This window comes from Setaria italica, chromosome III, assembly GCF_000263155.2.
Source record: "Setaria italica strain Yugu1 chromosome III, Setaria_italica_v2.0, whole genome shotgun sequence".
Lineage (NCBI taxonomy): Eukaryota > Viridiplantae > Streptophyta > Magnoliopsida > Poales > Poaceae > Setaria > Setaria italica.
The window spans coordinates 2,831,298-2,843,027 of record NC_028452.1 but is presented as its reverse complement, the minus strand read 5'-3'; the positions used below and the strand labels follow the sequence as shown (position 1 = coordinate 2,843,027).

The window sequence follows — 11,730 nt, the reverse complement described above, 5'->3', positions numbered from 1 at the left end:
CAAATAGTTTTCAATAACACCCCTAATTTGGATCGCATATCCACATTAGGGGGGTTTTCGGAAAATACTGGGTGAGTACTTTACATTTACACTCCTAGTTTGGATCGCGATTATTAATCGCGATCCGATATGTTTGCATAAAGACCCCTGGATATTTACAAATAAGTACTCCGTCGTCTTCGTGTGGGCAGCTCCACCCTCCTCTCCTCTCCGCGATGCAGCGCCGCCGCCGGCCGCAGCGCCGTCCGGCACTGCAACCGCAAGGCTCGAGCATCTATCCCCTTGACCTCCTCAAGCCCAAGCACCAGCTCTTCGCTCCCATCCATCCCCTCCCTCGCGCCAAGGATCTAAAGCGCGCGTATTCGCTGCAACCAGGCACGCGTACGCCTCGCCGATCCTCCGCCGTGCTGCTTTGATCTGTGCGCCGTGCCGCGCCGAGATTGTGCCCCCGATCCGGTGGCTTCGTGCTGGCGACGTCCGGCGGCGGTGGACGCTGATGGCGGGGGCGTCCAGCGAACGTTTGATTTGGTTTACTTGTGGACATTTACACGGACCATGATGCATTCATTTCTTTTGCTTCAACACTGTTTTGTTTGAGGATATCAATTGTTTGCAGTAACGTAACATTTTCAAGTTCTATCATAAGGTATTTGCTACTTGGATGCATTCATTTCCCAGAAAATGCCTAGAAATTAGCAGCAGTTCTTCTGTGGGAGGATCTGATGGGAAAACAAAGTCATGTGTACGGCGAGCATGAAGTTTATTATCAAATGCAAGACGCACACTGCCGATCTCTATCTCGTCAGCTTCAGACTTGCAGAGGAATGACTAGCATGGGGGCCAGAAGCTCAGAAGGCTATGGACTTGTAAAATCCCTTTGAAAATGAAGATATTTTTTTTATGCCAGATCTTTCAAAACAGGATACAAAACTGCTGATATATTTGAAACATGTTTGCTTCTTTGTGAGGGGTGGCTTGGGCTCTACAGAGGATTTGCAACTGGTGCTCTTGACCTACCAAGGCAGTGGTGAACTGGTGCTCTGCTCTGATAATCAGCATTTGCAACAACGAACTGAACATTTGCACTTGCAAAGACTGAAACACACCAGCTTTACATTTCATAGTTCACCATCTCACAAGACCAACACTCTCAAGTCTCACCAACTCCATCTAACCTGTTTCCACTATGTACCAGATACTAACCAAAACTGAATTATCAGAGCAGAGCACCAGTTCACCACTGCCTGCTTCTAGAGTCGTCTGTGATGCGAGTTGGTGATTCTGGAGGAATTTGGGTTATCTGACTTGCTCTGAATGCTGAAAGCTTCCGTCCACCTGCTGCAGGTTTTATTTTTGAAACGGCCACCTGCAGGTTTTGTTGCTTTCCTGCGTGAACCTACCAATAATATCCATCGGAGGTCAGATAAATCGAAGATCAAAGGAGAGTGTCCATGGTGATGCTCGCAGTAAGGTGGTAGTATACGCTAAAAAATAGTAGAATGATATCATATCTGAAGTCTGTATGATATGGTGATTATCTGTTCAACCTCTGTATAACAGGCTTCAGCTGATGTGTTACAAATATCTATGGGACAATTTGATTGCTGAGAGATTTCCAGCAGAGAATTTCTGCAGCTATTTTTGGCCTGGACCCCAACTACTTGTTTTCGGATGATGTCAAGCAGTACATCAGTCATCAGCACATTGGGATTCGATGCAAATGTGCTATGTCTCACCTTTAAACTTTGTATTATTTTCTAATAGTTCTCAGGCAATTTACTGTGATTTCACCGGCCAGTGTATTCATGGGAAATCATTCAATTCCATGTGCTAGGAAACTGCACAAATAAAGGAAGTGTATGCTAGACTTATTTTCTGACTGACTGTATGGATATTCATGCTACTGTCTACAACGTTTTTTTATAGTCCTTGTGAGTTGTGACATGGTTTCTGCCTGCAGACCTTGAAGATGTATTGAAATATTGCAAGGTTACCTGCCATACTCTAACGCGGTCTTAAAAATTGCTGTTATTGAGGTAAATATGAGTTACAGGCTTATACAGCTGAAACAACAGTAACCTGCAGTACATACTGCTGAATGGCGAATTCACTACTCTTTGGACCTGTTGCAAATGCTACATGGAGATATGGAGCGTGATTTCCTTATGCTTTGTTTATTGGTGCAGATATGAACTACAGGCAGACCATTCCCTGCTTGAAGAATACCAGTTCATTTATGATGATAGATGGTTCAAGGATCAAATCCAGGAAGTCCTCAGCTTCTGTTAAGGATCACAGGAACCTAAATTTGTAACTGAAGAGAAGAGGTGGAAATGCAGTTTCTGCAAATTTGCATCAAAATGCCCAATGATTGCTTCCGTTTCAAGGTGTTGTCACTAACAGAAAAAGGCTCTAATTTGGTTTTGGTTGGAGCTTGGTGAAATATTTGACACTGAGCTGAAGAACCAAAAGTAGTGATTAATTTCAATATTTGAAATGCCTTACATTTAGTCTTTTGTTTGTTCGTTTTTTCTTCATGGATGAAAAAAATGTAACTATTGTTATTTTACTCCATGAGCAGCTTTGTAACTCAAATGTTATTGATTGGCAATAGAATTCTGTTCTTGTTGACTTGGTGTGCACATTCATAATGAAGAAATCACTTTCTGGAATGTTCTTTTGTGGTATTTGAATTTGGGTAAATGGATTGTTAGTACATACTCCCTCCGTCCCAAATTATATTCGTTTTTGGCTTAAAATTAGGATGGAGGGAATATCATAATATTCACCTTGGAATGGAAACAAATGGTTTATAAACAGGAAGGAATAGGATGCTTCTCTTGCGAGATACAGTAAGTAAAAAGATTGGAAGGGTGGCACATTTCGGAGGGATTTTCAGAAGAAGTATATGGCTCACATAAAGACTTGTTTACATACAAACATCATGGATTGTAGTGAAGAATCGATATTTGTTTTACAGAAACAATACATGGACTCAACGAGCTGGTACTCTGAATCTTATAAGCGCTGGGCATTGGCAGCGAAATTTCACGGCCCCACTCGTCAGTGGTTGCTGGATAGAGCGTTGTCGTGCCGTTGCTTGAACCGCGAAGCAGCCGGCTGACGGCTGAACTCGCCGGCGCCGGTCCCGCCTGGCAACGAGGAGATGGCGCTCATCGGCGCCACGCTCGTTGCCGCTGCAGCGGGAGCCCGCCCCTTCCTCTCCTCAGCCGCTCGCCGCTCTCCTGCGCGGCCTACTCGGCCGCCGGTCCCGCCGGCGGCGGCGGCATTGAAGACTCCCCTCTGTCGCGGAGGTCGTTTCTCGCCCGGTTCCCCGAGCGTCGCGCGCTCGCCGTTACCGACATCACCGCCACGGTAACGTCGTCGCCCGAAGCTCGCGCCTTCTCGCGGCAGGAATGATGCGAGAAACAGATGGAGGTGGTGTGGAGCCGGAACCAGCGGCGCGGGCGTGGCCGAGGCCCGAGAGAGCCACCGCCAGAGGCTCGTATCTGATGCGCTCTGTCGACGGATGGATCCGCCGGTTGCATCGCAACAGCCGCTGGTGGCAGCGCGGCCTTGTCGGCCGCCGTCTCGCCGTCCTGGAGAATAGGTTTTCGGAAAAATACCGGACCAAATGTTTTTCAATAACGCCCCTAATTTGGATCGCGATAGGTTAATCGCGATCCTATATTTTGTATAAAGGCCCCTGGGTATTTACAAATAAGCACTCTGTCGTCGTCGTATGGGCAGCTCCACCCTCCGCTCCCGCCTGGCAACGAGGGGATGGCGCTCATCAGCGGCGCACTCGTTGCCGCTGCAGCGGGAGCCCGCCCCCTCCTCTCCTCAGCCGCCCGCCGCGCCGCCGCCCCGCTCTCCTGCGCGGCCTACTGGGCCACCAGTCCCGGCGGCAACGGCATTGAGGACTCCCCTCTGCCGCGGAGCTCGCATCTCGCCCGTTTCCGGGAGCGCCGCGCGCTCGCCGTCACCGACATCACCGCCACGGTAACGTAGTCGCCCAAAGCTCGCGCCTTCCGCATTTCCTTGTCTCCTGGGCAGGGGGCAGATCCTCGCATCCCGTGGTTCTGATGGTGATCGATTGATCGTCCTTCTCGCGGCAGGAATGGTGCGAGAAACAGATGGAGTTCGTGCTCGAGCACGGCAAGCCGGAGAGGACCGATGCCATGAAGGCAGGTTCGGACCGCCATGCGCAGCTCGAGGATGAGGTGAGACCTGCATTTCTGGTTCTCCCGAGCAGAATGCTGCTTCATTTACATGGGTTCTGTCTTGGAATGCGTCCCATTACTAATGATGATGCCCCGGACGAGGCAGCAACGCAGTAATCTATGCCTTTTCACCACGACTTGGCCAAGGAGAATTTCTCTTAACGAATCTCATTTCGACTTGTTTCATTTTGGAGCAGGTTGTTCGAAGAGTGGATGTCGCCATTAGATCTGCGGAAGAGTTATGGGCGGTAAGATTCATGAACTTCATCGTGGGAACAAACCAGTTATTGTTTGAGGACATCACACGGGAAATTCCAGTGTAAGCACTAGTCTAAGCTTGTCTCTTCTCTGTGCAACGGCAAACCAATACCGTGTACTGATGGAAATACTCTGCTATATTGTTGGTTTCCTGAGTGGATTTGAAGCTTTCTATTTAGGAAACATTCTATTTAGTAGATCTGATTGTGAATCATGTCACTGCAGGTTTGGAGTTGTTGAAGGTTCATGGGTGATAGGGATTATTGATGAAATCCAACTGCCCAAGAATGGCATTTCATTTCAACCCATCCTGGTGGATACAAAGACACGCCGCAGGCAAAAAAGTCCCTCAGAAGCACAAAAAAGAAATGGAAGGTCCGGCCCTTACTGCTGCTTTGCTAACCACTTAATGTAGAGAATGGCAAATGACTTGCCATTGGCAAGTATGTTCCCTTAAACCAACTTCTGCTTTGATCTGAAATTGCATGAAGTTGTATTGATGCTTTTTTGGCCTGTTGCCCATTGTCCAATCGTAGTATAATTACCCAAAAAGAAGATTATTTGATGCTGAGTGCTGATTGTACTGAAGATTTTTGTTGCAGACCGTGCGATCGCTTGATTACCCATCCAAGGATCCTATTTGTTGCAGATCATGGTGTTTTGTTAGTCTTGTTTTAAGGAACAACTCTTATGGGGTGTTTGGATACGAGGTGCTAAACTTTAGTAGGGTCACATCGGATGTTCGGATGCTAATTAGGAGGACTAAACATGAGCTAATTACAAAACTAATTGCACAGATGGAGTCTAATTCGCGAGACGAATCTATTAAGCCTAATTAGTTCATGATTTGACAATGTGGTGCTACAGTAACCATTTGCTAACGATGGATTAATTAACCTTAATAGATTCATCTCACGAATTAGACTCCATCTGTACAATTAGTTTTATAATTAGACTATATTTAATACTCCTAATTAGTATCCAAATATCCGATGTGACATGTGCTAAAATTTAGTGGTGGGTATCCAAACACCCCCTTAGGTCAATCATTCAGTATACAAATGCAGAATGCTGCTTAAATTGCTTCAAGTTGATGTTACTTGGCAAGTGTGCTTGTTACAAAAGATTGTACCACATCTATTCCCATTGTGCCATTTAGAATGCATCTTATTAATATATTAATACATAATTGGTGTCTGTTACTGTTTAGCAAACAAATTTCTTCTTCCCCCCTCAAGCATGCAGGAGAGCTGCATATCATTGCATTAATATAAGAAAAGAGTCGTACAGAAACCACACACATCTCCTAGATATAACACACATTCGCGCCTGTTTTACAACATATAAACATGACCCGATCAAAACAAAATTCATATGATGAGTAGTATTTGTAGTTGTCATCAAGTTTTAATGTTTTGCTTCACAGTAAGATGGTAGAATGATGGCATTTCTGAAGTTATCTGCTCAATATCTTTATGACAGGCTCCAGCTGATGTGTTATAAGTATCTATGGGACAATTTGATTGCCGAGAAATTTCCAACAGAGAATTTCTTTAGCTACTTTGACCTGGACCCCAACTACTTGTTATCGAATCATGTCAAGTGGTACATTAATTCCTTGGGATTCAATGCAAAGGTGCTGTGTCTCACCTTTAAACTTTGTATTTTTCCCCCTAATAGTTCTCAGGCAATTTACTGTGATTTTGATCGACTAGTTTGTTCTTGGGAAATCATTCAATTCCATGTGCTACGAAACTGCATGAATCCAGAAAGTCTATGCTAGACTTGTTTACTGACTGTCTTTTTGGATGTTCATGCTCCGTGTACAATGTATTTTATAATCCTTGTGAGTTGTGACTTGTGACATGGTTTTTGTTTGTAGACCTTTGAAGATGTATTGAAATATTTCAAGATTACCTGCCATACTCTACAGTGGTTGCAGTCTCAAGAACAGCTGCTCTTGAGGTAAATATGAGTTACAGGTTTGCCGCCTAAACATCAACAACCTGCTGTACAGACTACTGAATGGTGAATCACTCCTTTGGACTTTTTGCAAATGTGGCATGGGAGATATAGAGCGTGATTTCCTTATGCTTTACTGGTGCAGATATGAACTACAGGCAGATGATTCCCTACTTGAAGAATACAAGTTCACTTATGATGCTAGGTGGTTCAAGGATCAAATCCAGGAAGTCCTCAGCTTCTGGCAAGGATCACGGGAACCTAAATTTGTGACTGAAGAGGAGAGGTGGAAATGTGGTATCTGCAAATTTGCGCCAGATTGCCCAATGATTGATTGGACACCAAAGTGTTGACACTAACGAAAAATGCTCTGATTTGGTTGGAACTTGGTGAAATATTTGACACTGCAATGAGGAACCAATTGTAGTTCCTTACATCCATTTTTTGATTTGTTCTCTTTTCTTCTTGGATGAAGAAATGTAACCTGTTGTTATTTTACTCCATACGTGTGCAGCTCTGTAACTCACATGCTTGTCGACTTCTTGTACATATCATAATGAAGAAATCACTTTCTGGAATATTCTTTTGTGGGATATGAATTTGGGTTAATGGATTGTTAGTGCATTGTGATTTTACACGTTCACCTCTTGTCTGGAATGGAGATAATGGATTATAGACAGATAGGAACAGGATGCTTCTCTTACGAGATACAAGTAACGAGACTGCAAGGGTAGCACATTTCTGAGAGATTTTCAGAAGAAATATATGGCTCACATAAATAGAAGACCTGTTTACATACAAACATCATGGATTCTAGTGATGAATCGATATTTGTTTTACAGAAACAACAAATGGAATCAACTGGCAGGTACTGTGAATCTTATAGAGCAAACAATGTGGTCGTAACTGGAAAACAATTCAAATCATTCGTAGAACTGATATCACGTAACCTTTCTTCATGGATAAAATATATCTTCATAATCCACTCCCCCCCTCCTGGCACTTGTCATATGACTCACTTGCTTCCACCATTGATCACCAAGGCCTCTGGCTGTGGTGGGGCAACAATGTCCTTCACTGCACTCTCCACCTTGGGAGGACCAGAATGTCGCCGCATTGGTGAGGCAGCTGCTGTTCCACCTTGAAAGGACAACCTCTTCTTGACCGGTCCAGCAGAGCCTCCTTTCTCCGGTGTCTCTGCGCCATTAGTCAATGCTGATCCTTGGAGGCGTGACTTCGCCCTTGCAGATTCTGTGGGAACCATGTAGCTTGGAAGTGACGGAGAGCTTGCGAGGCTCTCATCATCCCGCACAGTCGAGGTGGCAATGCTGTGTCTCCTTGGTCGCTCAGACTGCACACTGAACACACTTCTTGCATCGTCGTCCACCTGTGAAAGTCCATTCTTTGGCGTGGCAGATTTCCTCCTTGCAGGTAATGGTGCCACTTTAGCGGAGGGCGTTGAAGGGGATTGCCTGGAGGCTGGACGGGTCAGTTTTGGAGTTGGTGGTGACGGCTTTTCTGGCTTTAAGTCCCGGCGGTTGAAAGCTTTTGTGATCTCACCCTCTCCAAGGTTCAAGCTCATGCTCTTAACAGATCCACGGTCAATGTTGCTCTCCTTATCAGCCCCATTGCGGCCCTCCCAAGGTTTTGCTGCCATCCAGCGCTCCAACCAGCTCCAGCCCCACTGCAAGTTGTTTGGGTCTACAAACATTGCGTTGACAGATCTTGAAGTGCTCTTCCACTGTAAAAGACACACACACACACACATTTTGAGACATTTTAAGCTTTCCATCATAAACTGAGTTGAAGTACATATAGATTGGCATCTGTTTTGAGAACAAAGAATTCATACCTGATGTGAAAATGCATATGCAAGCGCTCTTTCTCTTCTTATTGCTGCCTCTTGCCTGCTTATTAGGCTCGCCTCGATTTGCTCCTTGGATTGAGTGCTGTCATCCCAGTTCTCACCCATCTGAAATAGCATTATCCACAAACAGAATATGTTTAATGCCCTTAATAATATTTTGAAATTATCTCGAGGCTTAGAGCAAAGGAGAAAACAATACTTGTAGGAAGAATAGATTGTGTACAATAGATTGGTTGATTGTATTGCATTGAGGCATCAGCTGGTATATATTGAGTACAAGACTTGGGGGGCAAGGCTCCCCTGGATACATATGGCGGTCTACGATACTACTGATGTTAGTTGAACAACACAAGCACAATGAATATTTTTACTGTGAAGCTTTGAGATGGTTTGCATACCCTGAAGTTCTCCAATTCCTGTTTGAGTAGGAGCTGGCGCTGGAGGGCCTGGTTCTCCTCAGACATCTTTGCTCTCCTAGAACGTATTTGTGACTGCACCCGTGATAGAGTCTGCATACAGCGCAGAGTGCTTGCAGATTGACGCTTAACTGAATCACCCTCAACCAGGGACTTCAATCGAACAAGTCCCCGCAACGCTCTCAATGCCCTCCTTGCCTACAATATCACAGGATAAGATGCTCTTAGTACAATATTGATCGCAAAAGTAAGATTCTGTTATACTCTCAAAGAAGTCAAATGTCCATGAAGTCATATTTCCCATGGAACAAAGGTTACGGTCACTAATTGCTATCTCAAGGATGGATCGATGGCAAGACAGACAGGCCATCAGTATCAAAAAAAATAATTGAAAAGAACATCAAAATGAGTGATGAAAGGTGGTTGCCACCAACTGCCAGTTGTTCAAGAATTATTTTTCTAACAAGAGCAAGAATGATGTGTAGGCCCTTTCGACAAATGTACATTCACTGACAATAGAACAAACCTAAAAAGTATAACAAATTAACAACTAGTCGAAAGGAAATGAATTAAACTAGAAAATAACAGTTTTTCGGTGATCAACTGAAGCAATAAAATCTACTTCTTTACCCATAAAAATCTCATTTACCACACAAAGTTGTTAGGCGAAAATTGACATGTAAATAGCTAAAATATTCAGCTAGAGGTCTCCTCCAAATTACAGTAACAGCAACTGGCCAACTACCACTTGCAAGGTTGGCAAGCTGCCGACACCTAAAAGTTAGAAAATGATAAGATAAAATCTGCAGGGTAGCAGCCACCAACAGACATTTGCTTGCATGTTCAGTCATGTCGATGTGGAAACAAAATCATAAAAAAGAAACAAATAGCTGTGCTCCTAAGTCCTAACCTCAAAATCGCAAATACCTAATCAGCCAGCTACTAGAAACAAACACTTCCTTAATGCAGCCATCAATATAAACCAATTTCTAACTGTCACAAATGTTCTCAGAGGGTGGGGAAAACCAGGCATGCATTTCTCCAAATGGCACCAGACGGGAGAATTCAGAACTGATTTCACATTACCAGGTAACCTCGGAAGGCGGTCTGAATCTTGATTGCAGCAAGCTCTTCACTTGGCACACCAGGTGGCTGCACCAACGCCTGTGCAGGGGCAGCAGGAGCCTCCTCTACGGTGACGTCCTTGCGCTGCTCCTGCTCAGCTTCAGGGACCCTAATCTCCTCAGTCTGGTGAAGAACTGGAGGAGCCGGAGGGGGTGGCACCGAAACATTGACTTCCAAGGAGGTAGATGGGGTCAGATCTAGTGGAGTTGGGTTACTAGCTGCGGATTTCCTCCTCTGTCTCTGTTCATGTCAAGGACAAAGTTTGGTTTGTGATCAGAATTCAGTTCGAACTAAAGTGAGAAAACAAATGCAAGAAGGAAAAAAAAAAAAGGCGATGCTTTGATCACAGATCTACAAGCCAGTTGTAAAGGGGGGAAAGTGCCATCTTGACAAGAATGCTACTGGAATTCCTGAATGCCAAACCAAAAATTCAATCTTTTTTTTTTCCAAGAACACGAAAGCCCGATACAAGATGCCATTCTTAGCATGAAAACTTTGACCTCAAGCTACTGAATTATTCGCAATTCCGTGAGGGAAACCCCCGAATTTGCTCAGATCCGAGGACAAACCGCAAGAGAAATCCAAAATGAAACCTACAAAAAGCGAGAGGATCCTGAGGGAGAAGTATTACCTCCTCCTTCTTCTCCTTGGATTCAGGACTGAACACCTTCTTGACCGCGCCGAACCACTTGCCCTTCTTCCCCATGGCTCCACTCCACGCTCCTCGAAACAATCACTCTGAAGAGGAACAAACAAAGTCACCAAATCTGTATCTACCAGACCCAACGCCGGACGGTGAATACGGGGGCGACGGTGGCAAATCACGCACAGAGAGATGCAAACTTTAGCAGAGGAAGAAATCGCCAAATCTTTCCGCGGAAGCAAAGAGAGGAAGGCCCTTTCGGTTGAGCGCAGCAGCGGGGAGGCAACAAGAAGGCGTCAGCGGCGTGGGAGGACAGCTGAGCTCCGCAGGGGGCTGCAATGCAATCATGTCGCGTGGAAGGTCGTGGGAGGTGTGCAGGGCGGAGGAGCAGGCGGCCGGAGCCAACGATTTTTGGCTGGAGCTACGACTGACAGGGGTGCAGGAGCTTGCTTTGGATGTTCGGAGGTTGCAACAGCTGGGAGCAGTGGCGAGAGTGATGAGAGGGAGGGAGAGAACTGGAGGGAAGCGTGTGTACCTTGCTGCCTGTTGCCACGATGCGCTCCTCCTCTCTCCTCGTCCTCGCTCTCACAGTGATGTGGTGGGGAAGTTTTTAGAGGGGAAGGGGAGTTGGGACAGCTTGGAGACAGCAGATGATGAGGGAGGGGATGGTATTGGAATCTCCACTGATCATATCCTTCAGTCTCTCGCTTTGTGTTCTTGCGAGTATTCTTAAAAACCAAAACTTTATTTTTCCTGAACTAAAGAAGTTGAGAGAATCAGATGTTTGTGACATTAAGAAGTGAAGCTAACTGCTGACATAACTAACAGAATCAGTCTGAAGCATGGAGTGACGCAGCAAGCTGTTGCAGGATCTGGCATTCATCAGGGCCTGCACGCCTGGATGGCCGGAGGGAGTAGCACGATGGAGCAGTCAGTAGTAGTTTGAAACTTTCCTTCACCCAAAGCCAAAGGCATGAGCGTGGTAAATGAGACAAAAATGCACATCAACTAACAAAGGTAAAGTCAAAACTAACCGGAGGTTATTAGAGGTGTATGTAACAAAGTGAAAGCTGAATCCTGCACCACATAAACAATGCAAGTAGGGTACATGCAATTGCAGAGTCTGCTAGATATAGGATATAAATTTCATGATCTCAACGTACTTGTTGTACCATACATGCAAATAAATTAGTACCACATTGCAGGACACAGCAACTACTGTTCTGCAGTACACCA

General features: G+C 45.2%; 2 protein-coding genes and 1 long non-coding RNA gene across 5 annotated transcripts; 2 read left to right on the top strand and 1 right to left on the bottom strand.

Annotated features, from left to right (window-relative positions):
• The first annotated feature begins 81 nt into the window (after positions 1 to 81).
• LOC105913920 lies at positions 82 to 2,630 on the top strand. The gene is made up of 2 exons (XR_002676639.1): positions 82 to 2,036; positions 2,187 to 2,630. It is a non-coding gene; the product is annotated as an uncharacterized LOC105913920 (long non-coding RNA).
• Positions 2,631 to 3,008: 378 nt separating this feature from the next.
• On the top strand, positions 3,009 to 7,021 carry LOC101772791 (exonuclease V, chloroplastic). Of its 2 annotated transcripts, none has more exons than XR_002676864.1 (7): positions 3,009 to 4,002; positions 4,119 to 4,223; positions 4,421 to 4,542; positions 4,707 to 4,856; positions 5,964 to 6,117; positions 6,364 to 6,509; positions 6,589 to 6,681. XR_002676864.1 is itself a non-coding variant. In XM_004960289.3 (7 exons), the coding sequence occupies exons 1-7, from the start codon at positions 3,784 to 3,786 to the stop codon at positions 6,794 to 6,796; spliced, it is 1,041 nt and encodes a 346-aa protein (XP_004960346.1). In that variant the 5' UTR covers positions 3,690 to 3,783; the 3' UTR covers positions 6,797 to 7,021. The 2 variants fall into 2 exon arrangements, 1 of the variants encoding a protein (XP_004960346.1); XM_004960289.3 differs by having other exon boundaries at positions 3,690 to 4,002; positions 6,364 to 6,446; positions 6,589 to 7,021.
• A 171-nt stretch (positions 7,022 to 7,192) lies between these two features.
• Positions 7,193 to 11,224, bottom strand: LOC101771702 (protein IQ-DOMAIN 1). Of its 2 annotated transcripts, none has more exons than XM_004960286.4 (6): positions 11,030 to 11,224; positions 10,483 to 10,589; positions 9,813 to 10,091; positions 8,709 to 8,924; positions 8,296 to 8,415; positions 7,193 to 8,184 (listed from the first exon to the last, which is right to left on the bottom strand). In XM_004960286.4, exons 2-6 carry the CDS (start codon positions 10,555 to 10,557, stop codon positions 7,459 to 7,461), a joined length of 1,416 nt encoding a protein of 471 aa, XP_004960343.1. In that variant the 5' UTR covers positions 10,558 to 10,589; positions 11,030 to 11,224; the 3' UTR covers positions 7,193 to 7,458. The 2 variants fall into 2 exon arrangements, with proteins under 2 accessions (XP_004960343.1, XP_004960344.1); XM_004960287.4 differs by lacking the exon at positions 11,030 to 11,224 and adding an exon at positions 10,681 to 11,021 and having other exon boundaries at positions 7,459 to 8,184.
• Positions 11,225 to 11,730: the final 506 nt, after the last annotated feature.